Source organism: Lynx canadensis, chromosome F1, assembly GCF_007474595.2.
Source record: "Lynx canadensis isolate LIC74 chromosome F1, mLynCan4.pri.v2, whole genome shotgun sequence".
In the NCBI taxonomy this organism is placed as follows: Eukaryota; Metazoa; Chordata; class Mammalia; order Carnivora; family Felidae; genus Lynx; species Lynx canadensis.
The window spans coordinates 24727868-24755212 of record NC_044319.2 but is presented as its reverse complement, the minus strand read 5'-3'; the positions used below and the strand labels follow the sequence as shown (position 1 = coordinate 24755212).

At 46.6% G+C, this 27345-nt stretch overlaps 1 protein-coding gene across 3 annotated transcripts in view; it reads right to left on the bottom strand.

The window, feature by feature from the left end:
- Positions 1–161: 161 nt before the first annotated feature.
- Positions 162–27345, bottom strand: part of NMNAT2 (nicotinamide nucleotide adenylyltransferase 2) — a 149219-nt gene continuing 122035 nt past the window's right edge. Inside the window, exons 7-11 of one of the 3 annotated variants that reach the window (XM_030303012.2) lie at positions 26329–26373; positions 22119–22195; positions 7829–7930; positions 7624–7691; positions 162–5673 (exon numbers count right to left, since the gene is read on the bottom strand). In XM_030303012.2, the coding sequence (XP_030158872.1) occupies positions 5571–5673; positions 7624–7691; positions 7829–7930; positions 22119–22195; positions 26329–26373 (395 nt within the window). In that variant the 3' untranslated portion in view covers positions 162–5570. Of the gene's footprint in view, positions 5674–6947; positions 7023–7623; positions 7692–7828; positions 7931–22118; positions 22196–26328; positions 26374–27345 lie in introns of those variants that run through there. The other 2 variants (XM_030303015.1, XM_030303013.1) reach the window with 2 other exon arrangements.

Here is a 27345-nt window from a genome sequence, read left to right as displayed (position 1 = left end):
TTTGGAGATGTGGGTAGGAATGGAGCTGCCCATAGACTATAGCTTCTTAGCAGATGTATTTCTGATCTTATCCCAGGATGTGGTTTCTTGTCAGTACTCTTGGGAGGCCAGAAAAAAGGGGTAAGAAGATACTCAGTAATGTCCATTGTTTGGAGTGAGGCTCAAGGACCAGGAATATGTTTATTAGGTCTTCTTTTAATGTTTTTACATGGTCATGGAAATGTCGTGGATTCTCACTATGGTCCAATTTTCCCACCTGGAAAGTAGACATTAAATTTTTTTTTTTTTTTTTTTTTTTTTTTTTTTTTTGCTTGGACTACACTATGGACTACATGGAACTTCCTAAGAAATTCTAAGCTCTGAAGCTTACTTATGGGTCATAAGAGAAGAAATGTGTAGGCACATGTATGTTAGTTCATAGTGAGTGCATATTTTTTTTATAAGTTCATGTAAGTTAGCAAATTAAACCAATGTTTATGCCCAATTTTAAACCAAGCTTTCAACATCACATACCCTCAGGACACAGAAAAAAATGGTTTCGGTTTGTGGCCAAAATAACAAATGTAAACACAAGTAATCAATTTACAAGGCATATCAAGCATCATTATGATGTGCCACCAAACCCAGATGGATACACACAAAAGCTAACTATTCCCAATCGTAAACAGTAACAACAAAACACATAGTAAAAACCAAAATGATTTTTTAAAAAAATCACAACTAATCTGACAAACAAGTGGCTAAGCCCTAAATGAGGGTCCTAAAGGGGAATTGCTATCTTACCTTCTGAATCACGACTGATACTAGCTAATGACAATCATCATTTAGATCTATATCAACACACAATATGTGTTACAACTACACATGAAATAAGGACTAATAGAGCAGAACTGAACAATTAACAAATTATTCATTTTTTTGCTTGTTTACATTGCCCAAATTGAGAGTTTAATGATTTGTCTTAAGATCTCTTATACCAAAAGTGAGTTATTTGAACTGAGTTTTTACAAATACATTTTTGTTTTATAAAGAGCTAATTTCATTAGGGAGCCAAAGCTAACCAAGATGAGACAATGCAGATTAGGTAGGTTCTAAGATCTGATTTTTTTTTTTTAATTGAAAACTCTTAGGCATAATTCACAACTTTGCTAATTATCCTTCCCTGCTTATGATCCTTGGGTATGGCTGTATATTCTTTCATATTACACATGTGACATCAGCTAAACTGGGCAGAAAATCTCTGCTCTAAGAACATTTTTGCAACTGTTGGCTCCTGTCAAGTAAGACTATGACAAAAAAGTGATTAATTCTGCAGCTTACAGAGAAGATTCTGGACAAAGACACAATACGAATATCGTTGTCTTATTTATTAACGTAATTGAAACATTTCGCTGATAAAACTTTTGTCCGTGACTATTCTAGCAACAAAATTTTACTCAAAATATTTCACTGTGAAATGGTGTCGCAACTTTAATGTAGTTTTTATTAATGAATTGATTTTAATAAAGCAAATCTTACTCTCAAAACGTCAGACTCAGTGACCAAAAGTGATTCAGAAAAAAAGCTTCCCCCTCCCCGCGCCAATCCTTGAGACCGTTTGGATCAAACTGAGTTCTGGCCCTGGGCTAGACTGAAGGGAAAGAGTGTAACTCATTCCTAAGTAACTGGAACAAGCTAATAGGACAACCCAAACTTACACGACAAAGAAACCACGTGAAGAATTCAGTTCACTGGGCAGCTATAGGAAGGTGCAGACTGGATGAATCGGACCACAGTGCTATTCCTCGGGTATCCTAATTGGAAGAGCTACAAAATCAGTCCCTGTTTCCATCCTCCCCATCTCACCTGTCAGCCTTCCTGCAGTAGCCTTGGGAGAGATCCTGAGCTTTTCATATTCTATGGATTTATTTTTGCCTTACTCTTTTGATGAATGGAATATAATAACATGCTTCTCTCTCTTAGTCCCCTAAAGTGTGTGTTTCTATCAGTTGGGGAGAGTAGATTTGGGCTGTTAAAATACAAGTCATGTCTCCTCGTAATCCTCTGCCTTTTGCTGCAGTTTGATTATTGAGTCTCACTTTCTACTTAATTAGAACAGCAAGTTCTTCTTTCTGAGAAGCTGAAGCATGAGACCAGAGAACGCTGGGGAAAGTTGGCCAAGTGGAGATGGAAGAATAGATAGCGTCTCTAGAAGCTCTAGCTCTGGGTTTCAGGCACTTCAGTAAGAGACTTTCCTCCCCTGTTCTTATGTACATTCAAGGAAAATGAAAGCAAGAAGGCCCCAGAGACTGCCTGGGGTTGGGGGTGGCAAATGAGGTACCAGGTAGCAGCACAGAACCCCCCAGAGGGCCACTCCTTGAGGTGAGAGTCACTGGCACAAAGGGTTTCCCTCCTGCCTGTTCAGCCACTTTCAGAAGAGCAAGAGGGATGTTTTTCATCGATAGGCAGGAAATGAGGCTCCTGACCTCTCTGTTAACATGATCATTGTACCCCACGCGTTTCTCAAAATCTCTAGCCATGCCAGCCTTGAGTTGGCCTTTGTAGGAAGAAGTGGGACCCCAGAGGGGGAAGTCAGGGCCTAGAGGTCATCCTTGTGGCACCTGGGGCACTACTTCAAACTCTGAGTCATTCTAGTGCCAGCCTTTGCAGCATCACAGGCACAATGTCCTGCCCTGGACTGAGATAGGGGCTCTGACCTCCCCCTAGCAAATGAAGAATGGGGCAGGTTGGAGAATGGACAATTCTACCCAAAAGGAAATTCACATTTCCTTATATTAAAGAAAAGCTATTTTAATATAATCCCTGTGATCCACCAAGATAAGATCTGCCCCATTTCATTCCAGACATCTTTATTGCCCCTGTTGTTTCCCTGCCTATCCCCACAGAGAGTATACACAGCCAGCCCAGTTCCCTATCATGGGCTGCGGACCAAATGGGACTTGATCACAGAGCCCAGCAGAGTAACAGGGTGCACCAAAGAGACAAATGACGTCTGGGTTTTCTCAGATGTGCTTATGTAGATCCTCATAATAAACTCTAACCATAGAGAAACTCCACATCCTTAAAAATGTCATGTTGCCCTAGGGAATTCAGTTCCCTGTTTTCTTTTCCTGGATTAGGACCATTTTGCCCAGAAAAAAGCCTCTTCTGTGTCTCTCTGTCTAGTGTCATCTTGAACATTCCAGGTCTTTCTTAGCCTTCCATAAAGCAATCCTTTCTTGGATTCAGTGGGTCACTTTTTGGGATTTCCTCTAAGTTGTTGAGATCTCTTGATTTCTAAGGGAAACCTAGCTATGGCCTTTCTCCCTTCCCTCAGGACTGCCATATACAATGCCCTATATAGGAGCACCTGGGTGAGACATAATTTAAAAGAAAGGTGCCAGATAAAGGCTGAAAAGTGTAGAAACCACATGCTACCTGGTCAATATCATGGGGGAACTAGAGGGACAGAGAGAACAGGGTGGGATGACCTAAGGGTCAGGGAAACAATATCCTTTTGCCAGGCTCTACACTTGCTTTGTAACCTTGGGCCAGCCATTTAATCCAGTGGATCTCTGCTCCCTCATCTTTTAAAGGAGTATGTTGAATTAACTAATCTCTGAAGTTGTGGGTTTTTTTTTTTTTTCCATTTATGATTTCATGAGCCTTAACCAAACACCGAAACCCAGGATTAGAATCTTCATTCCCTCCTCTGGAGATTATTTTCATAATCCAAGAGGAATAACACCCTCCTAGATGATGCTGTAACATGCTCTTCTGTTGAATCCTGTTCCTTTTCCTGGAGGCCATTGAAGAATGTCACAGATGTGAAATGTGTGCTGAAGAATGGTGTCCCTGATGTCAGATCTCACCCCACCCCTCCCGGACCATAACTGCACTAGATTTTGATAAAATTATCCAGCTCCTTGGAGACCCATTCCATGAAGACAACCAGAAACCCCAGAGCCAGAGACTAGATGAGAGACACAGAGCATAAGCATAAGAGAATAATTTTCTTTTGGCTCTCGAAACAGGGCCTGAATGAGACCTGAACAACTAGAACAGTCTGTCAGAACTGTTTCCAGGAGCAGCAGACAAGGTAAGAAGTTAGAAAAAGAATGAAACAATTTAGTGGCTCTTGATGCCCTCCCCGCCATGACCTCTGTTCTGTGAACCCATTCCCCTGCCAGACACGTCTCCTCAGGCGATGAGTGTGGTTTCTGGGCTCTGCAGGAGATATGAGTAGCTCAAGAAACAAGGCCGAAGTAGTGTGTCTCCAGAAGAAACTGACCTCAGGCACCAGCTATGTCAGCACAGCGAGAGTAGGTGAGAGCCATCAATTCCATCAGGGCAACAAGTTGCTCTCTCCTTGGCCATCCTGGACTTCTAGCATGACAAAAACATCTCCCAGCCAAACAGGCAAAAAATAATTCCAATTAGCAAAGATCTCTAGGGTTGAGTGAATTCCTAGCATGTTTTATTTCAGAAATGACTGCATTGGTAGGATTTGGCTTTGAATATGTGATTCTTTTTGGAGGCAGGGATGTAGCTAGCTATGACCTCCAAGGGCTTAGGTGGTGACCTGAAGCTTCCTTGGAAATGCTGGGCTGGCAGGGAACCCACTGTGCCATCAGTCACAGTCCAAAGGAGAAACTGTACAAATGCCACCAGGATATGACGATAGACTGGCTCCGTGTGATCACAGGCCCAGAGCATCAGGAAAATGATCTTCTAAAACAAAGGAAACAGACTCAAACTCTTCTGAGAAACCCTACTATTCCCAGATACGCCTCCCAGGTTTCAGAACCTGGAAGCCTCAGTCCTGACCCTAGACTGTTGCTGTGTGTGGGTGTATGGGTGTGGAGGGTTTGAGTGGGTGAGTGGGGGAGGGAGTGTTGGGAAAGTGGAGGCAGCCTGACCTTCTTTACCGGGTGTGGCCCTCACCCACATACTGAGCGCTGAGGCTGGTTACAGTGTCCGATCAAAAGGGAGGTTTACCCCACAGGAATGCATTGAGACTACAAACATAAAGAACCACGCAAACGGATTTCATCCAAATTCTATGAGGAGTGAACAACAAAACAAAACCAAAAAAAACCCCCCAAAACCAAAAACCAAACCAAAACAAACAAACAAAAAAACCACACCAAAAAACAAGAGCAGAAAGAAAAAAAGAAAAGAAAGAAAAATAGCCCTTCATGGTAAAGGGCATGCTGGGAAGGCGAGAGCCAGAGCCGCCTCCCCAGAGCATGCTGGGAGGACGGGCCCCGGAGCCGCTCTCTAGAGCATGCTGGGAGACAGATACCAGCACATCTCTAAGGACTGCACTCCCCCCAACTCCCACCCTATTCCCTCACCCACCCCCGACCCGGAGACTAGAGGAAAGTCTGTCCAAAGATGACTGCTGAATAGGGTGTGCCGTGGTTCTCTGCAGGCCCCCACACCGTGGAGGGTTGAGTCAGCAAGTGGGGAGAACAGTCAGGATGAGGAGACGGAGCAACAGAGAGGAAAACGAGGGGCTGACAGAGACTGGAGGGGCCAGTGTGTTGGCGGAGGACGAGGGGAGAGTGGAGCCCAGCGCTGTGTGGCTGCTAGCCCGAGGCATTGATGTACAGCTGGCTCTTGAGAATGTAGTCGATGACCGGCTGGGACAGGTAATCCACGACATGGCCGTCCCCGTGCTGCAGGGCCAGCCTGGATGAGAAGAGACGGTCGTCAGAGGACACCCTCCCTGCAAGGCAGGAGGACTGGCCTGCCCCTTCTCCATCAGAGGAAGGGTTTACCCCACATCCCGGTGTCTGCCTCTGCTGGGCTCCATAAATGGCTTCCCTATGGGGGGGAGAACTTGCTTGTCCCAGGATCCCTCCCACACCCCGGTGACTCCATTTCACCCTGGCTCTGCCATTTCCTAACTGCGGGGCCTGAAGCAAGTTAATTAAGCCTGTCCTTCAGTTTTCTCCTCTGTAAAGTGAGGGTAATGTTTGGGCCTATCTCCTTCAGTTATTAAAAGGTTTTGAAAAAAATAAAAGGATTGAATGCATCGTTATGCAAAGCCTTTAGAATAGTCCAAACACACAGTAGGTATTTCAGTGTGCTATTCTTATTTCACTCCTTTGTGTTTCTCTGCATTCATGAAAATGAATCTCCTGATTGACCACGCCTTTCCTTCCTGCTGGAGCCCTGACAGAGAAGAAGAAGATGACCTCTTCTGAGCCCCTTCTCACAAGCCCTGGAGGCTGTGGAGGAAGGCGGTACCAGGTACGAAAGCGTTCTGGTGATACACTTTGGTTTCTTCACAGCTGTGCTCTAGACTTGGTCTGGCTGCTTCCATTCTCTACTCATATGATGGTCTTGGGAATGTCAGGCCCCAAGGAGCTATTTGTAAAAAATGCACATACTCCTCCAGATATCGAGATTCTAAAAGGCATCTGAGCCCTGCCCTGTGAGACCTCTTCAGAGGCTGGCTCGTTGCCTTTTCAATGCATATACTGTCCTGATCTTGCAAGCAAGCTAGGTCCCTAAGTGGCTCCCTGAACAGTTCACAGGGAACTTCTTGAAAAAGTGGTCTGTATCTGTGGTTTCCAAATGCTAACCCCAACTTGATCAGAATCACCCAGGAAGCAAATTCCTAGGCCCATCCACCATAAATTGCGATTCAGTGGGATTGAATGGGACACAGGAATTTGTGTGCTTGTGTAAGTGTGAGGGGTAATTTTATTGTGCAGCCATGTTTGGAGCCAAATCCTTCTCCTCTCCCCTCATTGGCCATTGACATTGGGTTTCAGCTCTCACCTCTCAATTTGATGCTACTCTTTAACTATTTACACATGAGCACATACTGTCTCTTTCCCTGGTTCCCTTGAAGGGAGGTATAGCCGTGTGACTGAGGCTGAGCCAGTGGGATGCAGGGGAAAGTGATCTGCACAACTCTGAGTCACCTTTTTAAAGACCAAGTTCCTGCTCTTTCCAGCAGTCATGGCAGCAGCTGTGGACCCACAGATAGGGGCTTCACATCGAAGAGGTCAGAGGTCAGTTTCTTTTGACTTCAGTAAGAGGGAAATAGACATTTTCTTAAACTGTGACTATTTTGGCTCTTTTTGTTATAGCAGCTTAGCCTATACTCTTATTAATACAGTACTTCATAACTACCTCACACTAAAGAGTCTCAAATTAAAAACATCCCCTTCCCCCCACAAACCAGCTAAAACTAGTCAAGGACCTGCTCCCCTTTAAAAGTAAATGACTGGAGGGAGGGGCACCTGGGTGGCTCAGTCCGTTAAGCATCCGACTTCAGCTCAGGTCATGATCTCAAGGTTCATGAGTTTGAGCCCCGGTTCCCTCTCTTTGCTGACAGCTCAGAGCCTGGAGCCTGCTTCGGATTTTGTGTCTCCCTCTCTCTCTCTCTCTCTGCCCTTCTCCATCTTGCACTCTGTCTCTCTCTCTGTGCCTCTCAAAAATGAATAAATGTTAAAAAAATTTTTTTTAAGTAAATGACTGGGGACAAATACGTGAAGTCCCCAAAGAAGGCTGAATACCAGGCAGCAGGGTGTCAGCAAATGTAAGGGTCAGCTTGAACTCAGGAAAGTTGTATAAAACTTGTGAGCCCATTTGACCAAGTTCCCTCTGGCTGTTTGCCAAGCGTACCTGCTCTTGGTTGAGCTGACAACAGACATAGGATGGTTGATGTCATCCTTCACCACCATGATGTTGTTCTGGGGATAGAGCAGAGAAAGCAGGTTGCCAGTCCCTCACATTACGCTCCGTGGGTGCCCTCATTCCTCCAGCCCCCAGGCCTCTCAGAGAAGGAACACGCCACAGAGCTATAGCAGCCAGGAGATGAAGGACTCACTTTGTATTTGCGGAGTATTGAGGAGTGATTCATGATCCGGTCTGTGTCAGCTGCGTCCCGGGGCACCACCACAATCCCAAAGTCCCCCACAATCACCTCCATCTGAAAAAACAGAGAAAGCATCCTTTGATGAGACCATGACTCCAGCACCTACTAAGGAACTCCTTAGCAGGTGGAATGATCTTCCATGTGGAACCGCAAGCTTTAGTCTTCAGCTTGCCTTCTCAACTCTACGAGTCAGCTGCTTCAAGTAACAACCTGTAACAGTGTTCGTGGGACGAGTGGGAGCTTCACCTGGCACACAGAAGATGCTAAATAAATACCTCCAGACTGAAAGAATAAATGCACTCCTGCATGTCTGGGCAAGACCTCTCCAATTCCTGAGGCTCCTGCTGAGTTCATTATACTGAAGAGTAATAGGAAGGACACATAGTCCGTACGTGGTAGACACCCTCACAGGCCACAGGTCCCGCTGCCCAGCAAGTGCACCCCAGCTCCCAGCCAGACTACTCAGAAGGATGGAATGCTCCCTCGCTCACCCATGTCAAAGCTGCTGGGGGCTTAAGGGTGGTGAAGAGCACAGAAGGGCTTGGAATGCCTGTGTGCCCACAGGCAGTGATAGGAAGATTATTAGGGGGTCACTTCTGAGATCAGCCTCTGATAAATGCTTGCTGCCATAATGAGAAATGAAACCTTTTCATTAAAAAAAAAATGTTTTTTTCTGGTTACAGACACAGTATATGCTTGGGAAATTCAGGGGGTAAAAATCAGCCACAATCACACAATCCGGATAACCACTCTTAACATAGTGTATTTCTGTCCAGTGTTTCCTTCTTTACAAATAAGTGTATATATCTACAACTGGATTAAATTGAAAAAACTAATCATTTTCCTATACTTTTCATTTAGCATTATATTGTGAGCATTTTTCACATTGTTAAAAATTATTTGAAAACATTAAGTTTTAACAGTCTGTATACTTCATTATCTGTACTATGCTATACATGACATTAAACCAATCTGGTATTATAAGATGTGTACAGTTACTTCTGATTTTTTATAAATATACATAACACTTTGTTGAAGATCTTTATATATAAATCTTTCTCCCCTTCTTAATTGTCTTAGGATAAGAAGTAAAATAATTAGATTAAAGCATAAAAACTGATATATATGAACATATTTATGATGCATGATATAGATGAACATATCTCACAAACATATTTCAAGCTCTTGAGACATATTACCAAGTTGCTTTCTGGAAACTCATGCAAATTTTTATTTTCAAAAAGCCTGAAAGTTACGGCATTTAATAGACTTGGGTCTAGCCCAGGCATATTACTGTTTAGATCTTGCCAGTTAAGGATCCCAGACGGGGAAAGAAGGGAGGGGGAGACAGGTTGCTTTTAAGCAGTGCAGCTCATTGAGTAAGACCTGCTCTGGTGGCAAGGGACCCGGGTCTTCCTCCTAATAAGTGCCACAAAAACAGACATAATGGAGCACTGTGGCCACTTCTCTATCAGACAATTTCTGTATAAGCAGAATTCCACTTCTAAGTCTAATTTATCGATTATGGTTGAGTATGCACGTGCACGCCCGTGCATGTGCACACGTGTCCTTGGGTATTTCCATCCACCTTTACCCTACTTCTCCATTGCTTACACCTGGAGCTATAGTCGTGGCTAGAACTCTGATGTTGCTGAGACAAAAAGCTGGTGGAAGGTACCCTGGGAGGGAGACTGTGGAGAGAACTTGGAAGCTACGTATACAGCATCAGAGCCCCCATTGGGTCGGGCCATTTGGAAGATAACACAGCCTTACACAGCATGCTGCATCTCCCGGTAGTGTTCAGATTGGGCAAACTGGCACCACACGTTTGTCCTATAAACCAGAATGTTAGGGAGAGGCCGGGCAAGGAGTTGGAGGTAGACCAACTACTTGGTAGCTAACCCAAGGCACTGGCTCTCAAATGTGGCTGCAAATTTGAATCACCTGAAGAGCTTTTAACATTGTTGAAGCCCAGCTCACACCCAAGATCAGTTAAGTCAGGATCTCTGGGAATGGGACCCAGGCATCAACAGGTTTTTTTAACTTCTCAGGTGATTCCAATATGCAACCAGCTTGAGGACTGGTGGTCTAAGTTTTGCTTAAAACTCCAGGGAGGGGTGCCTGGGTGGCTCAGTCGGTTAAGCGTCCAACTTCGGCTCAGGTCACGATCTCGTGGTCCGTGGGTTCGAGCCCCGCGTCGGGCTCTGGGCTGATGGCTCAGAACCTGGAGCCTGCCTCCGATTCTGTGTCTCTCTCTCTCTCTCTGCCCCTCCCCCGTTCATGCTCTGTCTCTGTCTCAAAAATAAATAAACGTTAAACAAAAAAATTAAAAAAACAAAAAACTCTGGGGAAGTGGTAGTGTAGAGACAGAGAAGGGAGAAGAGGAGAGGACAGGAGGGGAAAGAGAGAGGGGAAGGGAGGTGGGGGAGGGGAAGAGGGGAATCCATCCAAGTTGGTGTACATGGACCTTCCTCAACTGCCTGGCTATGTAGTTGCTTCAAGATACCTGGTGTACATGGTGTAATACCTTCAATTTGATTCTGAGAACCTGGTAGGTGTTCCATATATGATGCATGAAATAATGGGGCTGTTTGAAGTGAGCATTCTCATTGAAAGCATGAAAACTTTCGTTCGGAGTGGTTCAGAGTGGAGTCGGGCCTCACGGGGGATCACCCTATGGGTGACATTAGTGCAGCTGCTGCTTCCCACTCAGGAACTAATGATCTGAGCACTCAATCAGTAACAGTGCCAGGTGGCTCAGTGGGTGGCGAGCAGATGGAGACCTTGCTGCTTGAGATATATTCTTTTTCCAGAAACAGGTGGCAGGCCTGCCCCCTGGGGATCCCAGACGGGGCAAGGGAGACAGGGTCTACAGGACAAGACACAGCTTAACCACATCCAAGCCTCATATCTGCAGAGGTTTGGGTCAGAGACTGCAGAGCTTTTCTGCAACTTTGGCCAGACCCTAGGGCACTGGGTCTAGAGCATGTTTGTGTGGGTGTGCATTTGGGGGTGGGAGAGGTGTCACACACTAGAGTTGGTGAAGTGTACCCTCAGTCCCATAGGTATCCATCTTGTGCAGGGACTTGGCTGTCCTTCCCATGCCACCCCCAATCCCTGCCTCCTGTCTTCACCTGGCCTCTCTTTCTCCAGGAGACAAGGAGACCACCCTCTGCCAGTTGCCTCCTACCTCAGCAGCTGCAATTTTGGGTCTCCCTGTGCTGGTTCTTTCTCATATCACGCACCTTGACCCATTGGAGTCCCCCCAGGCCTCAGTCCTTGGACCTTTCTCTCTCTCTTTTTTCCTATCTATACTTACACTCTTAATGATTTCACTCAGTTTCACAGCTTTAAAGACTGAAGGCTCCCATATTAATACCTCCAGCACAGACTTCTCTCCTGACCTTCAAACTCATATATCCAGCAGCTCTTTCAATATGACTATTTAGATGGGGCATCTCAAATCTAAAATGTCCACAGGCCCCTGAACCCTCTGACATCAATCAGTCAATCAATCTTCATACCCCGCAAAATGCATTTCCTATATTTTTTTCATTTCAGGAAATAGAAACTCTCTTCTCACAACTGCTCAAGCCAAAGCCTTGGCATTTTCCTTGATGGCTGTCTTTCTCTCACATCCCACATTCCATCTAAAAGGTAATAAAATCAGGGGCACCTGGGTGGCTCAGTCAGTTGAGCGTCCGACTTTGGCTCAGGTCATGATCTCGTGGTCCATGAGTTCAAGCCCTGCATCGGGCTCTGTGCTGACAGCTCAGAGCCTGGAGCCTCCTATTCTGTGTCTCCCTTTCTCTCTGCCCCCTCCTTGCTCATGCTCTGTCTCTCTCTGTCTCTCAAAAATAAATAAATGTTAAAAAATCTTTTTTTTTAAAGGTAACCAAATCAATTCCATCTTCAAAACAAATCCAAGAATCTGCTTATTTTTCACCATTTCCATCAAGTATATCCTGGTCCAAGCCTCCTTTGGTAGGTTAAATAATGGCCCCCAAAGATAACCAGGTCCTAATCTCTGGAAGCTGTGAATTTTATCTTATAAAGCAACATATATGCAAATGTGATTAAGCTAAGGATCTTGAAATTATCGTACATAACCTAGGTGAGCTGTCTAATGGCGATAACAAGTGTCCTTACAAGAGGGAGGCAGAGGGAAATTTAACACAGAAGAGAGACGATGCAAAGAGAGAGCAGAAGATTTGAAGATTTTCCACTGTTGGTCTTGAAGATGGAAAGAAGGAGTCATGAGCCAAGGAAGACAACCAATGCAGCTCAAGAAGCCAGAGAAGGCAAGGACAGATTCTCCCCTGGAGCTTCTGGAGGGAATGTGACCTTACCAACAACTTGGGTTTGGCTCAGTGAAACCTCTTCGAACCTCTGGCTTCCAGAAGGGTAAGAACATCAACGTGTGTGGTTTTAAGCCACCAATCTGCAGCAACAGAAAACTAATTCATCCCCATAGCCTCTCACCTGGATTGCTCAGGTCTCCTTGTCTTTCTCTTGCCTTTTTCAGTCTATTCCCAACAGCCAGACTAAAAGTATTAAAATAGATCATGCTGCTTCTTGACTCAAAACTCTTCACTTAAATATCACCTTCTCAATGAGACCACACCATTTCAAGACCATGCTATGTACACAGACCCACATGCAACCCACACCTTCACAGTCCCTACACCTTCCTAGGTTTCACACCCCTCCTTAGCCTTTGTGTCCATCTAACATCATACACACACACACACACACACACACACACACACACACAGTTGTTGTTGTTTAACCTTATTTTTGTCTCTTTCTCTCCTATAAAGGTAGCCTCCATGAGGGCAGGGAATTTTGTGTGTTTTAGTCATCACTGTCCCAAGGGAAAAGAACCTGGCACCTCAAACATGCTTAATAAATGCTGTTGAATAAGTAGATTCCTGCAGAGTCTTGTCTGGCAGCCATCTCTGAGGCATTAACTGATAAGGTCTCCCTGTCTCGGGATCCGGCAAGGAGCCCATGCTACTTAATGGGAGTTCTGGAGCCCCAAAGAAGTTATGTGAAAGATAGACTCTCACATCCTATGATAAGTAAGGGTGAGCTTACTTTTGCAGACTCCTAGACTTGATCTGATTGGTCAGTAGAATCACCTGGGGGAGCTTTAAAACTCACAACAAAAGCAGATGCCCCAGCTCTTACCCCAGGGATTTTGACATAACATGTCTAGGATGGGCTGTAGCCCCTCTCTTCACAAAGCTCCCTAATCCTTCTGATGTGCACCAACCTTTGGGAAATTGTTGCTGTAAATCACATGAGCAGTTGCCTAAACTGCTAGTTCTCTGGCAGTTTCTCTATCTATGAGATATTCATGAGACAAGCACCTCTGAGGATTCCAGCAAAAATGAGGAGGTCACCCTGTGCCCTAGGGAGTGGGGGTGGTTGGGGCTGACATCTGACCCCAGGAAACAGAAGTTTGCTCAGGTTCTCCCTGCCCAAGAAGCCTGCAGGAGTGTGCTCAGGCCCCTGGAATGGAGCTGTTATTCCAGCAGGATGTGGCCAATGTCTCCTGTGTGTTCATGAAGAATTCTCTGCAGGTCTTGCCTTGGGGGTGGGGATGTGGGTGAGTAGCCAGGGTAGCAGAGCTGTCTTGGTTGGCAAGTCCCTTTCCCGATGGTGACCAATGTGATCCCATACTGCCACAGCACAGTTAGCAGGATCAGGGTACAATCTCCCCCTACCCCCGGCATAGAGTGGCCCTCTCAGTGTAGCTCTGGTCTGTCATGTCTGAGGTGGGGGTCTGTGACATTCATCCTGTTTCAACTTCCTGCTCTTGGGCACAGCTCTTTGATTATATCTTTTCATCCTCTGGTCAAAGGTTCCCCAGGAGAAGCATGGGTGGGGATGGAGAGAGGAAGTGGGAGGAGGCAGACTCTGCTTCCCCAAATGTGGGGAATCTGAAGGAAGGATATGAGACATGTTGAGTCAGGAAGCAACTTGGCCTTGGGAAAGAGAACACTCATGAGGACCCAGGCGGCAGATCTCCTAGAAGGGATGTGAACTTCTCCAGGAGACTGAATTTCATGATCTGCATTGTTGGATTTGGGGAATGCTTCGAGTTGGGGGTGCCCTGTGTTCTTAGCCAAGTACTTTCCTGGGCACCAAGGACAGAGTGTTGAATAAGACAGATATGGCTTCATCTCCTGGATCAATCACTATCTAGCAGGAGGCATTAAACAAAGGATTAATTATTTCAACTGTATCCCTTGCTATGAAGGACAAGGGCAGGTTACTATTGAGTGGCTAATATCTTCTAGTGGTTAATGTCTAATGGGTAACTGGTAAAAGTTTGGGCCATATCTCATGGTGAACTTAAACTATCTTATGGGCTAACCTCCTCCAATCAACCCGTACTCAGGTGCCCTTTCATTCTTTCATTCAACAAAGTGTGTATATGGTGAACGGGGCACTATCCTGGTGTTGCCAAATAAGACAGGCACGTATAGTGTACTCACACACCTTACCTTCCAGTAGAGAGAGACCATAAACAAAAATGTAAATAAGAAAACATGAGGTGGAATTAAGTACAATATTGAATGTAAAACAAAAATGATCTTCAAGCTGAAACCAAAATGACAAGAAGGGGCCAGACTTAGAGATACCTGGGGCAGGAGCACTCCCAGTTAGCACACAGCCTGCAGCCCTGAGCTGGGAAAAACTATTCAAAAATAAAACAAACAGGTACGACTGAGGCACAGAGAAGTAGGAAAAGCAGACAAGGACCAGAGATCAAAGATGGGATTTCATTCCAATTGCAAACAGAAGCCATTGAAGTGTTTTAAACAGAAGGTTTAACTTCCATTGACAATAGGATCCAATGTACATTGATTTACCCAGGCAAGCCTACCTGGTTAGATCCTCTATAGTATCATTCTGAAATCAGGGTTCAGAATCCTGACCATCTCCCCCAAACAGTGCTCTCTTCTGTAGGTACAGCACATAGGTGACTTGGGCCCACTTGTGTTTCTTCTTCAGATGAGGATGTTCAGGGATGAACATGGGACACTCATGGATTTGAACCCACTCTGGTCTGCTTTAAAGGCTCTTTCTGCCACATTAAACCTCTTCTAGATCCATTTTCTAAGACTTGCATTTTAGCAACTTGAACCTTTTTTGGTTTGAAAATATATTCTCTTATTTTTCCTCCAAGTTTATCATGGGCCATTCTCAATTCATTACTCTACAATGCCCTCTGGAGTATAGAATTTTGTATACTTCCAACTGGGTTGCAAAAGATGCAAGGAAAGATGTCCAGCAGAAGCCACATGGTGGGTTAGGAGCTTCTGAAATATGCCCCACCCATTTCAGTAAAGAATCCTCCACCCTTTGGGAATGCAAGCTGGTGCAGCCACTCTGGAAAACAGTATGGAGGTTCCTCAAAAATCTAAAAATAGAACTATCCTACAATCCAGCAATTGCACTACTAGGCATTTATCCAAGGAATACAGGTGTGCTGTTTCGAAAGGACACATGCACCCCCATGTTTATAGCAGCACTATCAACAATAGCCAAAGTATGGAAAGAGCCCAAATGTCCACTGATGGATGAATGGATAAAGAAGATGTGGTATAGATATACAATGGAGTATTACTCGGGAATCAAAAAGAATGAAATCTTGCCATTTGAAACTACGTGGATGGAACTGGAAGGTATTATGCTAAGTGAAATTAGTCAGAGAAAGACAAAAATCATATGACTTCACTCAGATGAGGACTTTAAGAGACAAAACAGATGGACATAAGGGAAGAGAAACAAAAATAATATAAAAACAAGGAGAGGGACAAAACAGAAGAGACTCATAAATATGGAGAACAAACTGAGGGTTACTGGAGGGGTGGTGGGAGGGGCGATGGGCTAAATGGGTAAGGGACAGTAAGGAATCTACTCCTGAAATCGTTGTTGCACTATATGCTAACTAATTTGTATGTAAATTAAAATAAATAAATAAATAAATAAATAAGAATCCTCCACCCTTGTTCTGGCCTCTCTTCCTCTCTGGAGGGAAATCAGGGCAGAGGTTAGTATGATCTGAGTTGAGAAAGTGGGAAGGCATTTCCACAATGGTTCTCTTAAGGGCAAATGAATGATCCTTCAGAGGGGTTTCCCAGAGGAAATTATCCCCATCCCCATTTCCAATTTGACTGGGGGTGTGGGAAGGCAAGAGATTCCAGACTCAAGTCAAAAGCTTGAACTCCAAACCAACATTATCTTTCACGTGAGAACCAGAATCTCCCATGGTAGGAGCTAAGCCTCCTACCCCGAGCCTGTAAATTCGGCATTGGTTTTTATCAGTGTGGGGGCCTAATTCCCTGGGGTGGAAGTGTCCATCGGGTTTCCTGGCTGGAGCTGGACTGTCTGATAAAAACCATCTGAGCCTGAAAGACCAAATGTTTGTCTTTGCTCTATTAGTCCTGGAGCCCTGGGATTTCTTCTGGAGTGGCTAGTGCCCCAGGCTCTTCCTCTGTTTATTTTCCTTGGTTGTTTTCCCATAGCTGGTGGATGTAGGAAGCAGTTGGCCCATGACTCGTTGGCTGGAAAAATGTAGGGTATAGCCAATCAGAGGCTAGAATGCTGGGTTTCAAGAAGTACAAAAAGAAAGAAAAAGAAAAAACAATTTCCTCATCAACCTACTTCTGGTGCCTACTGTTCCACCTTTAGATTTTCATTCCTTCGGGTCAATTAGTAACCATTGCTCATTAAAAAAATTTTTTTTTAATGTTTTTATTTATTTTTGAGACAGAGAAAGAGCATGAGCAGGGGAGGGGCAGAGAGAGAGGGAGACACAGAATCTGAAGCAGGCACCAGGCTCTGAGCTGTCAGCACAGAGCCCGACACGGGGCTCGAACCACGAACTGTGAGATCATGACCTGAGCCGAAGTCGGACGCTTAACCGACTGAGCCACCCAGGTGCCCCAAATGTTGCTCATTTAAAATGCAAATAACATTCAAAAGCAGCTAATACATTTAATCATTGAACTTAATGATTTTGTCTATTTGCTGAAAAGCCAAAAAGCTTTCTCAAATAAAGACCAAGATAAACCTTCTATTTCAACCAGCCAGAACCATCTCCCCAGAAGCTCTTGTTCCCACCATTAGATCTTTTACAGCCTACTCTCAAACCGAAAAGCCCTTTCTCTTTCCACCCACTTAACACAATCCTGCCCCTCATTCAAAGCCCAGCCCAGGTGCTCCCCTCTTACAGCCTGCCATGAATTATACACACACACACACACACACACACACACACACATATAAATATATATATAATTCTTCTCATTGTCTGTCTTTTATGGATTAGGGATCTGATGACTTGTGTGAAGTTGGGCTCTGCTGTTTAACAGCTATGTGCTCTTTGACAAGTCACAATCCATGTGAGCCCTGGCATTCACACCTGTACATGTGAATAGAGATTCCCCTTCACAGGAGTGTGTTAGGGGTTGATTGCACTAATCCATGAAAAACAGTCGAAGTGTTTATGTGTAGCTCCCTCACTAGAAAGTAAAGTGCACACAGTGGGGAACTTTGTCTATTTTGTTTTCTCTGCTCATTCGGCCCTAGAACAATGTCTGGCACTTGGTAGGTACCCAATGAATATTTTAAAACCAATAGATGAATAACAACCAACATTTATTGAGTTGAGTGCTTACGAGGTTCAGGAACTCTTCTAAACTTTTTGCAATTTTATTTTATGTAATATAAAAAACTGATATAATGAAAAAGATATTTTTAGACTGCAAGTGCCTTAAGGACAAATAGCATACTTATATTAGTACTGGGCACTCAGTAAGTATTCACTGCAAGATTGATTGAAGGAAAGAATGCTTAAATTGGAAGTAATTTGCCAGACTGCCTTCCATCATAATATGATGGACAAAGAAGCTGACAGCATAAGAGCCCTAGACAATGGGTTTTATTTGGGGGAAGGGAGTGAGTATAATTTCCTGGTCACAAATTTCCTGGTCACCGTCTATCCTTTGGCCTTGACTTCCCACAGATCCAGGTCCATGCTTGGATACCTGCTTGGGTGCTGGTGCCTGGGTGTGGCACAGCAAAGATCAGGTCCCCTAAGGGGAGACGAGCTCTGTAATAAAAACTCAGGGATGGGATGGGCTCAGGGGCTATGGGGCTATGGAACATGAGTGCTGATCCCCAAGGCTGGCCCAGGAGCCTGGATCTTGAATTCTCTCAGGAACCAAGAATGAAAAAGCCAACTGCCAGGCTGCACAAGCAGTTCTTTTGTATTCCATGGAGAGAAACTTGATGAATATGTATGGAATCTTCTCCCCCTGGAATGTAAGGGGAAGGGTGTGTCATTGGTCAGAGGTCAGAATTCACTGTGGGCTAATGGATCTTTGTGCCTAATAGGAAATGCCCAAGGGATGTGTTAGGAGGTGGGGTTGTTCCTTTAGCTGTGTGATTAGCTTTCTGGGTGGAGAGCACTGGTTCCGGAATCCCGATTGAAAGAACTAGATGGATTCAGCGGAGAAGAGAATAGAAATTGTGACCCGGCTGGAGGACACCTTGGTAGTCCTGCTGCAGGACAGATCAAATCAGCCTCTCGCCAGCCCGGCTGGGGGCAAAGCTGCTCCACAGACCCCTTTGAGCTTTCTTTACAGCAGGGTGGAGAGTCTCCTTTCTCCCCAGACCTGTCTGAACTAGTGGCTTCTCTCCTGCCTTCAGAATCCTGAGGCGTCTGAAGGATAGGGGAGGCTTGGGTGTGGAGCCAGGGCCTATAACCTTCCCAAGGAGCTTGGCTCTCCTCCCCACCTCCTGTTCCCAGTCATGGGCAGATTAGGGGTTTGGGCTCATGATCACTAAACGGAGGTCTGTGGTCAACAAATATCACTTGGGATACCAGGTGATAAGGATGCCAGGTAATGAAGAACAATGTGTTCTGATAAGGCTTGAATGAATGAAGGAATGAAATCTGGGATAGAAGCAGGTCTCACAAACCTCATACCTGGTATTCTCATGGTTAGGAACTGAAAACCCTAAAATAGAGTCCTTCCAGGCAAACTCCAGATGACAGAACTTTCTAGTAGAGTAAGCGGGACTCACCCTGTACCCTGTCTTGAAAGTAAGACCTTCCTTTTCTAGACCCTGAGATCCAACCATCCTCAAACAAGGCCAGTGGAGTAATCCACTGAGCTATTAACTAGTTTTGTCCTCCCTACATCCCCCTCTGCCCAACCCAACCCCACTTCTAGCAGAGGACCAGACCCTTTACTGGACCTGGTTCTCTAATTTGCAGAGCAGAAAACAACGTTTTGCAGTCAGTGGCTTTAAACTCACTGAAGAGATTTTGCCAGGTATCCCGAGGAAGAGAGAAAATAGGAAAGATACCTGTAGAATAGAAAGAAGAGGTTCTGCTGTTCCTTGCCCACCGTACCCCCACTTCTAGAAAGAAGCTAGAGGTCTGTGGGAGCTACTCCCTCCTCCCTGCTCCCTCGTAGGGGCAAAACTTCAGAAGAAAATGGGGCCTGGTTATCATTGGCAGGTGAAACCCAGCGCTGGACTTCCAGACTCAGCCATGAGCCCTGCAGAACTTTACCACCTTCAAGTGACCACAAAGGTCCAGACAGGGACGATGTCTGCGGGGAACCTGATGAACTAATGTTCATGTTCAGGGTCCACCGAAGCCTTTCAGGTTCTACTAATCATTAACATAATAACTGAGACTAACTTCCCATCAACGCTGTGGGATAGATTTGGACTTAAATTTTAATTTGATTTAAATAAATCAAAGGTGATATTTCTAGCACACCTCTTTTGTGGGTTGAGATTCACACTCGTTATGTAAGAAAACAGCTCCTTGATTTTTTTTTTTTTTTTTTTTTTTTGGCCTCTACCTCAGGTGCCATAATTCTAAGGACCCCACAGATTGGCTGTGGATTAAATTAGGGGACAGAGGACTTGGCTGAGTGGGGATGGGGAGGTAGAGCCCTAGGTTCCAGAAAGCCTTCTGGAGTGAGCTTTGAGCACCCAAACCCCTGCTTTCTGTGCTGTGGACTGGAATTCTTACCACCCGGCCAGTATAGATATGGGCTCCTGCTGGGCCCCTTGTTGTGCCCTCTGGGAGTAGCCAGGCTGGGGGCTCTGGGTCTTCAGAGTAACCAACCAAGGGGGAGCACAGCTGAATAATGAGGGTCTTGCTCCACCTTCCCTGTCACATTCCCAGTAAATCAGCTGTTGGTTCCTCCAATTTTTTGTCTTAACCACCATGTCATTTCAGCACCAGGGCCCAGTGGGAAGAGGAGAGACCTGGGGCTCCTTCTCTCGGTCTTCAAACGTCGGATCTGACAACCGCAAGAGCAGCCATTTTGGAGAGAAGTCAGAGGACCAGAAATCAGCGATCTAACTGGGAGGAGCAGAGAGGGACCGGCTGTGCCTCCAGGGTCCCAAATGCTGTAAGTTTCAGGCTCCACAAAGCCTGGCTCTGCCCCTGAGAGGGGGCCCTAGAGATTCTCTGCTCATGTTAAGCAGCCCTGCAGGCTGCCCCCAGTTGCCGAGTGCACCCTCCAGGACTGCCCAGGCCTCCCCAAGGGATGCGCCCCCCCTGCAGCTGCCCGGATGTGCCTAGATTCTTGAAAGAGCTCTGCTGAGATCTTGTACATAACTTGGGCCACAGGACTGTCTACTTTCACAGCACCTTGTCAAGTAGAGAGGAAAGTAAAAGTTCATTAAGCCACTTAATCCAGAACTGAATGAAGGTTTAGAATTTCACCTCCGAGAAATGGTCCAGGGGTGGAGATGAAAGGCCCACACAGTGTAATTCACCTCCGGGAAACTCTCCCTGCCCTCCCATTCCTCCCACAGCACTTCACCTGGAATATCTATGTGTATGTCTATGAGGCTATTTAGGTGAATTCACTTATGAATGTTCGTTGCATGTAGCTGTGTTTCAGGCACTAGGCTAGGCACTTGAGGTACACACTGTCATTTAATTTTCCCCAAATCCTATGAGGTAGGCACTATTATTACACCATTTTAGAGATGGGAAAAACTGGGGCTCAAAATGGATTTTGTCATGAGCTGTGTTGGAATAGGACTGGAATCTTGAGTCTGGTCTTGAATGTTCCCTCTCTCTTTCTCCAGAGATATATATATCTGTATATATATCCTGAAAAAAAAATTTCATAGGTATATGTCTTGCCACCTGACACTTGTGGGTAGGGACTGTACTGCATATTTTTTGAAATGTTAGAATGTGATAGATAGCATTCTATAGATTTACAGATTTAAAAAACATAACCGAGTTGTAACTAAACTTGCTGTGATAATATTTTGCAATATACACATATCTCAAATCATTGCATTGTACATCTTAAACTAATACCATGTTACATATCAATTCTATCTCAATAAAACTGGAAAACACTGATGCCCAGAGAGTTGAGTGCTTGGCATGGGGTCATGCAACAAGTTAATAAAGAAAGCACTGGGTCTGGAATTACTGCCTTGAGAATCCAGCTTGCACAGGGCTCTGGAATTGAGAGGCAGCAATAGATCAGGTTATCCGATGAATGAATTAATGGAAGAGCAAGAATGAATGTATGCATGAAGGGTGAGTAACTTATGAATTAGCTGGTTTATGGCCATCACCATCAGATCTGGCAACAAAAGATGCTGATTCAGCTTCTAAGTGGTACAAGTTTAACTTCCTGTTTCCCTCTACCCCCGGTCAATTTCCAGGAGGATCCTACTGACCTTTTGCCATTCACGCCTCCCCTTCTGCCCCCTTTTTTCTTGTTGAGGGAATGCTAGCGTGGTATTTACTACCCCTTCAAAAGGAATCAAAGGAAAACAAAACAGACGATAACCTCAAAGGGGTAAAGGCTTTTTTTAATCCCTTCCTCCCCCACCTACTGCCTCTGCCACACACCTACGCTGCAAGTACTACTTGGAGAAGGTATTCGATGATTGCTTTCTTCCCAGGGGCTTTACAGGAGCACGCACCGGGAAGAGTGACTGTAAAAATACAGTCAGAGATAAAGCTTGGGGTAGGTGAGAATTTTCTCCCATAGTGATGTGAATGGATGGTCCTGCTGGGAGCTCAGAGGAGATAGGACAGTCAGGTTTGGGGGTGGGGGAGAAGCGGTAGGGAGGAGGGGAGACCGGAGGCTGAAACCCAGTGCACCCTCCCCACCTTTCCCATGGCAGCTGTGTGTGGTGCTGCCGTAGCATTGCTACTCACATCTGCCTCATTCCAGAGCCCCGGGATGCAGAAGGACTCCAGCAGGTCACTGCCACACAGCAGCAAGATCCTCAGCTCTGAGGAGGGGGAACAAAGTTTGCAAAGGGTAAGTGGAGACTCTCAGCCTTTCCCCTGAGAAATACAGAAGCCACCAATTCCTGGGGCTCCAACACCTGGCTCTTCCAGGCAGAAACCTTGGCCTGCCACTCCCCTGGGGCTCATTTACAGACCACTCTTGTCCCCTGTGGGAGGAACTACCCATTCAAGGAGGGTCTTGGTTTGCCTGGTACTGAAGGGTTTCTGGAGACACGGGTCTTTCTGTGCTAAACCAGGACGACTGGTCATCCTAACAGAGACGGAACCAGCTATGTGCCTTATCTAAGGTCGAAGGGCCCTTTGGACTCCATATCGAACTCAAGTGTCAACATTGAGTTTGGTTTCTCTGCTGTTGTGCATTATGCAGGGTTTGTCTTTCATCACAAATGCCGACATGATGGGGGGTCTGAGGGAACACTGAGTGTACCCATGCAGTGGCTGAATTACAGATGTCCTCTCTTTACAGGGCCACCGTCCTCAGCAAAGAGCTTGAGTGCCCTGCCCTGCCCCGGCCCAGGTGCACTTCCTGCTTCTCTGTTGTTCGCCTCCCCTCCTAAAGCCCACTCTGAATTATCCCAGCAAGGCTCATCCACACAGGCAGCAAACTGACTGACTTACTGACACTGAGCAATGGGGAGCAAAGAATCCCGAGATTCTCAGAACCACTGAGGGAGGGAGAGACCTCTGCCAGGGAGTGCCTCGGTGTGGAGTGTTTAGTTCCTAGGCATCCGGGGCCCTCCAACAAGAGGCCACAGCTGTGGGCACCTTGTCCGAAACAGTGAGACAGCCCTGCTCGGAGCCTTCCACAGACCACTGCCTCCCTGGACCTTGACGCTGAGAGATGGCTGGTAGGTCTGCCTGCCTTAGACCCCACAGTCTGCTCAGGGACCTGACAAGGACTTTCAGAGGGTGAACTTGTCCCTACTGCAGGAGTCTCCAGGTGGTACAAAAAAAGGAAGGCTGCTGAGCTGATGACAGTGCCTGTATCTCATTGACCCACCATGCAGCTCGTCCTCAGGAAGCCCTCGGGAGCACTGGGGTCTTAACTCCTAAATATTCCTGCAGCCTCTCCTCTTCTCTTCTCCAAGTCAACCTGTAGCCCAATCATCTGCTTATGTGCAGGGACCTTAATTTATCTTATGTCCCCAGGGCCTGCCAGAATGATTTGCACATGATAGGTGCTCAGGATGTACTGAGTAAGTGAACAATAGACAGGCTGACCACAGAGGCCATGCAGGCAAGCTGCTAAGAGCCTCTGGGCAGACTGATGGCTGTGCTGACAATTATGGCCTCTGTTTTTGCAGCATGGGGGTCCTAGGGAAAGTGTTGTCCCAGCCGCTGGTGTCTCCTTCCTTCCATGTTATGCCGTGGGATTTGTGACCCAACTCCCTATCTGTGGAGATGAACCAGCCTTCGTATGGCTGAGAGGAGCAAGACTGGGCTCATTCCTGGGATCCTATTGTTCCCCATCTCCCACCTGGAACCACCAAGTTCCAGGTCAGTCCTCTGTTGGAAGAGAAGGAAGCTGAGACTCTATAACTCTGATTGCCTAAAATTTCAGTTAGGTGGCATTATCTAGAGGAAGTGCTGGCCCTTGGCTTTCTTCATGTCTGTGGTTCTCAGTGGGGGGCAGTTTTGTCTCCTGAACTTGGCAATGCCTGGAGACATTTTTGGATGTCAAGACCGGGGAGAGCGGTGTGCTACTGGGATCTGGTGCTCAGAGGGCAGGAATGCCGTCAAACACCCTACAACGCACATGGCAGCCCCCACCACACAGAATTGTTTGTTTCCAAATGTCAATGGTCCTCAGTTGAGAAGGCCTGCTCTACAGCCACGAAAATGAATCTCTTTTCTATTCCCAAGCCAGGAACTCACTTTTCCACTCGAGTATAATGTTTGTTTGTTTGTTTGTTTGTTTGTTTTTTTAAGCCAATGTGCAGACAGTTAAAAAGTGGGGCCTCCACCTGTTCTTGCAGGGCCGGAACAGACGCATTTGTCACAGACCAGAGGCCCTAGCAGAGCTTGGGATCCCACGTATGGCCGCTGGGGGGCAGCAGCGATTTCTCCTGGTTTATTGCGTGAGATGAATGTAAGCGTTTCCAGCCCACAAAGCCTTTGGTCTGGGGCACCCCCAGGAGCAGAACATGGAAATGGAGCCCTACATGCTACCTGAGCTAAGAGAAAGTGGCCTTTTGTTTCTTGTGAGGTGCAAGGGGATTTCAAAAAGGGGACTCGTGAGCCACAGGGCCTCCCGGTACAGCAGTCTGGAGGTAAGGCAGCCTCCTTCCCCTTCCACCTCCTCTCCTCTCCACCTTCCTTCTGCCCCCCAGCTCATCCTCATCCAGGGATCCAGAGCCAGGAGGCAGAATCAGCACTGTCCTGCCACCCTCCCTTCCCAGGAATCCTGGCTATGTGAAGCCCAGGCCCTGGGGCCCTTTCCAGCTCCCTGCACGCTGAGGCAATGGCCGCCTGTATCACACCAGACCGTGAATCTATCCTGACAGCTGTGGCCACCCAGCTTTTCTTTCTTGGAAAGAAGAGTAAGACAGGGTGAGGCTAGCCCTGCCCCCGACAAGGCTACAGTGAGGTAAGGAACTTGAGGGTGCTGGCCACACCAACACACTGTGCAAACACCCATCAGCGTGGCCTCTGCCGCAGGGGGAGCTCCCAAGAGGTGTGGTCTTAACACACTGGCCCTGGGTGCTGGGAAAGTGAACAAGGTCACAGCTGAAGCTTGCCACCATCAGTTCTTTCTGGAACAAGGAACTAGAGAAACATACATTGAACACAGTTGAAAGTCTAAAGACTGCTCTGAGCTTGGCCGCTCAGGAAGACTTCCCCGGGGAAGGTAGTTCCCTGCCAGGTGTGGAAATGCAGGAAGTAGGAGTGCAAGACTTTGCTCTCATCCTTGCCATCGGGGGTGTTTGGGATTTGTGTGACCTTAAGACAGTGAAGTGCCAGTAAATAAAGGACATTAAAATACAGAAAATAATTCAGAAGTGAGGAGGTTTGAGTAGCCACTATCTTTGTTGTTAATACAGTTTATTTAATCATTACCTAATATAATCTTTAGTATTGGCTGCATTTAACAACGAGTTGGCCAAAGTCCTGAAACTCTTAGAAATGGTTCTAACAAAACAGTAGGAGTTAACTCAGGTACGCCACTGCTCTGCAGATCAGAGGACGTGACCCCGAGGAGCCCCTGGAAATGATGTCACATCTGCTGGGCCTCCGGAAAGAGAACCTGATGCTCTAGGCACAGTCTTAGGCTCCCGGGGCCATGGCAGGAACACCTGACCTCCAGCCCTAGACACAGGAATACCAGGAAGGGATGGCCTGGAGTATCTTGGCAGCTGGGTTTAAGATCGAGTGTGTCTGCTGGACACCAGGCTGCCCATCATGCTAGAGCCCCAAGCATTCCAGTTGTCACTGGCCCCTCCCTGTCACCTGGTACTGTGACAAAACCAGCTCCATCCTGGCATCCGTCTGTTCTTTCCTCAGCTTCACACACTTGGGTCTCTCACCCACTCTGGAACCTTGGAAAGAATTCAGTTTTCTGGTTCACTCCCCAGGGTTACACAGGACTCGGCTCATTCCCACCGATGGGTCAGCTCCTTCCCATCCGACATCTCAGTGGAGCCACCGTCCACCTGCTCTGGCCTTGGGCCCACACACGCCCTCACACAGACAGTGGGTGCCTTAGTGTCCACCCAAGACTGGGGGGAGGTTGTGGAGGTGGCTCTCCGCTCCTTCTCCTCCTTGTCCTCCAAGCTCACAAAATAAGGAAGAAGATAAGGAAGGGCAGGGGAGCTCTTCTGTCTCATGCAATGTCGTGGGCAAAAGAATGATCTCTCTGGCTGGCACTGAAGAGTAAGGTCTACATGTTTTGGATGAGGGAGAGGAGGCTTGAAGGGAAAATTACCAGCCATTCAGTCCTCCCTCCTGGGAGCTGGCCAGATAGATAACGAAGAGAATGATCAAGCTTGGAACAATCATTCGGAGAGTAGACCCTATTGCAAACAGAACCCCAGGGATTCAAGCCTCTTTCCTCCCCACTCTGCCCCTAATTGAGGCAGGAAGCTCCAAGTGTTTCCGCTTTTCCAGCCACACTTACCAATCTCCTCGTACCGCATCACCGTGCCCAGATTGGCATTCTCGTCTAGGAAGGAAAGAGGGATCAGAGAAGCATTAGGGAACTGACTTAATGCTACCCAACACATGGTCCACCCGGGGGCCTACTCAGGAGTATGTGGGATGGGATGGAGTAGGTGGGAGTAGGGGGTCATCGCCTCCCTGCATGGGGGTGGCAGGGGAGGGGGCATCTGTGAGTGGAGAGATGTCCAGCCTAATATGGAGAGGGAGCACCTCCTCACGGTCGAGGGTAGGAGTTCACATCTCTGGGACTTTAAGAATTAGACAGCTTCTCTGGGAAGCCAATGACGAACACACACACACACTCATGCTGAGAGCCTTCTGTTTCTTTCTGTATTTTAGGGAGGTAGTCCACAAAAGCAATGTCCTCTAAGCCTAGGGAGACCGCTTTTAGACTCACAAGGAGGTGACCCTCTCTCCTTGGTGGTTACCTGGTTCAAAGAACAAGCAAAACTGAGCATGTTGAGATTTGTCACGTGACAGATACAGCAAACACCCGTGGAAGACGAGAAAGACAGAGACTTTGACCTGTGCTCTTAAGTGTGCAATGCCTGCATGGGGGTTCACTGGGTGTGCACTGAACAACAGAGGTGCCACCTTGGTCCCCTGTCTCCTTTCCTCCTCTTCCATCTCTCTTAGTTCCTTTTCAAGATGCCAGAAAATGGACATCTCAGAAATGGCAGAAATCAGCCCCAAAGAGTCAAAGGAATGAGGTCTGGACCTTCAGCTCTCTGCAGAGTTGAACTGGGGGACCCTGAAAGAGCCCCACAGACTTCAGATATTCTCATCCCTGCTGAGCCCTTGAGGGAACAGCCAGAAGCAGAAAATTAAGGAAAGAGCGTGTGTGTTCGTAGCCTATCAGCAGGAGCACAGACACTGACAGAGCTGGGAGGACCTGAGGGAGGACTCTGGGCCCCTGAAAACTCTTCGGCATGTGGCCTCATTCTGTGTGGGAGATGGGAAATGAACACATCACCAC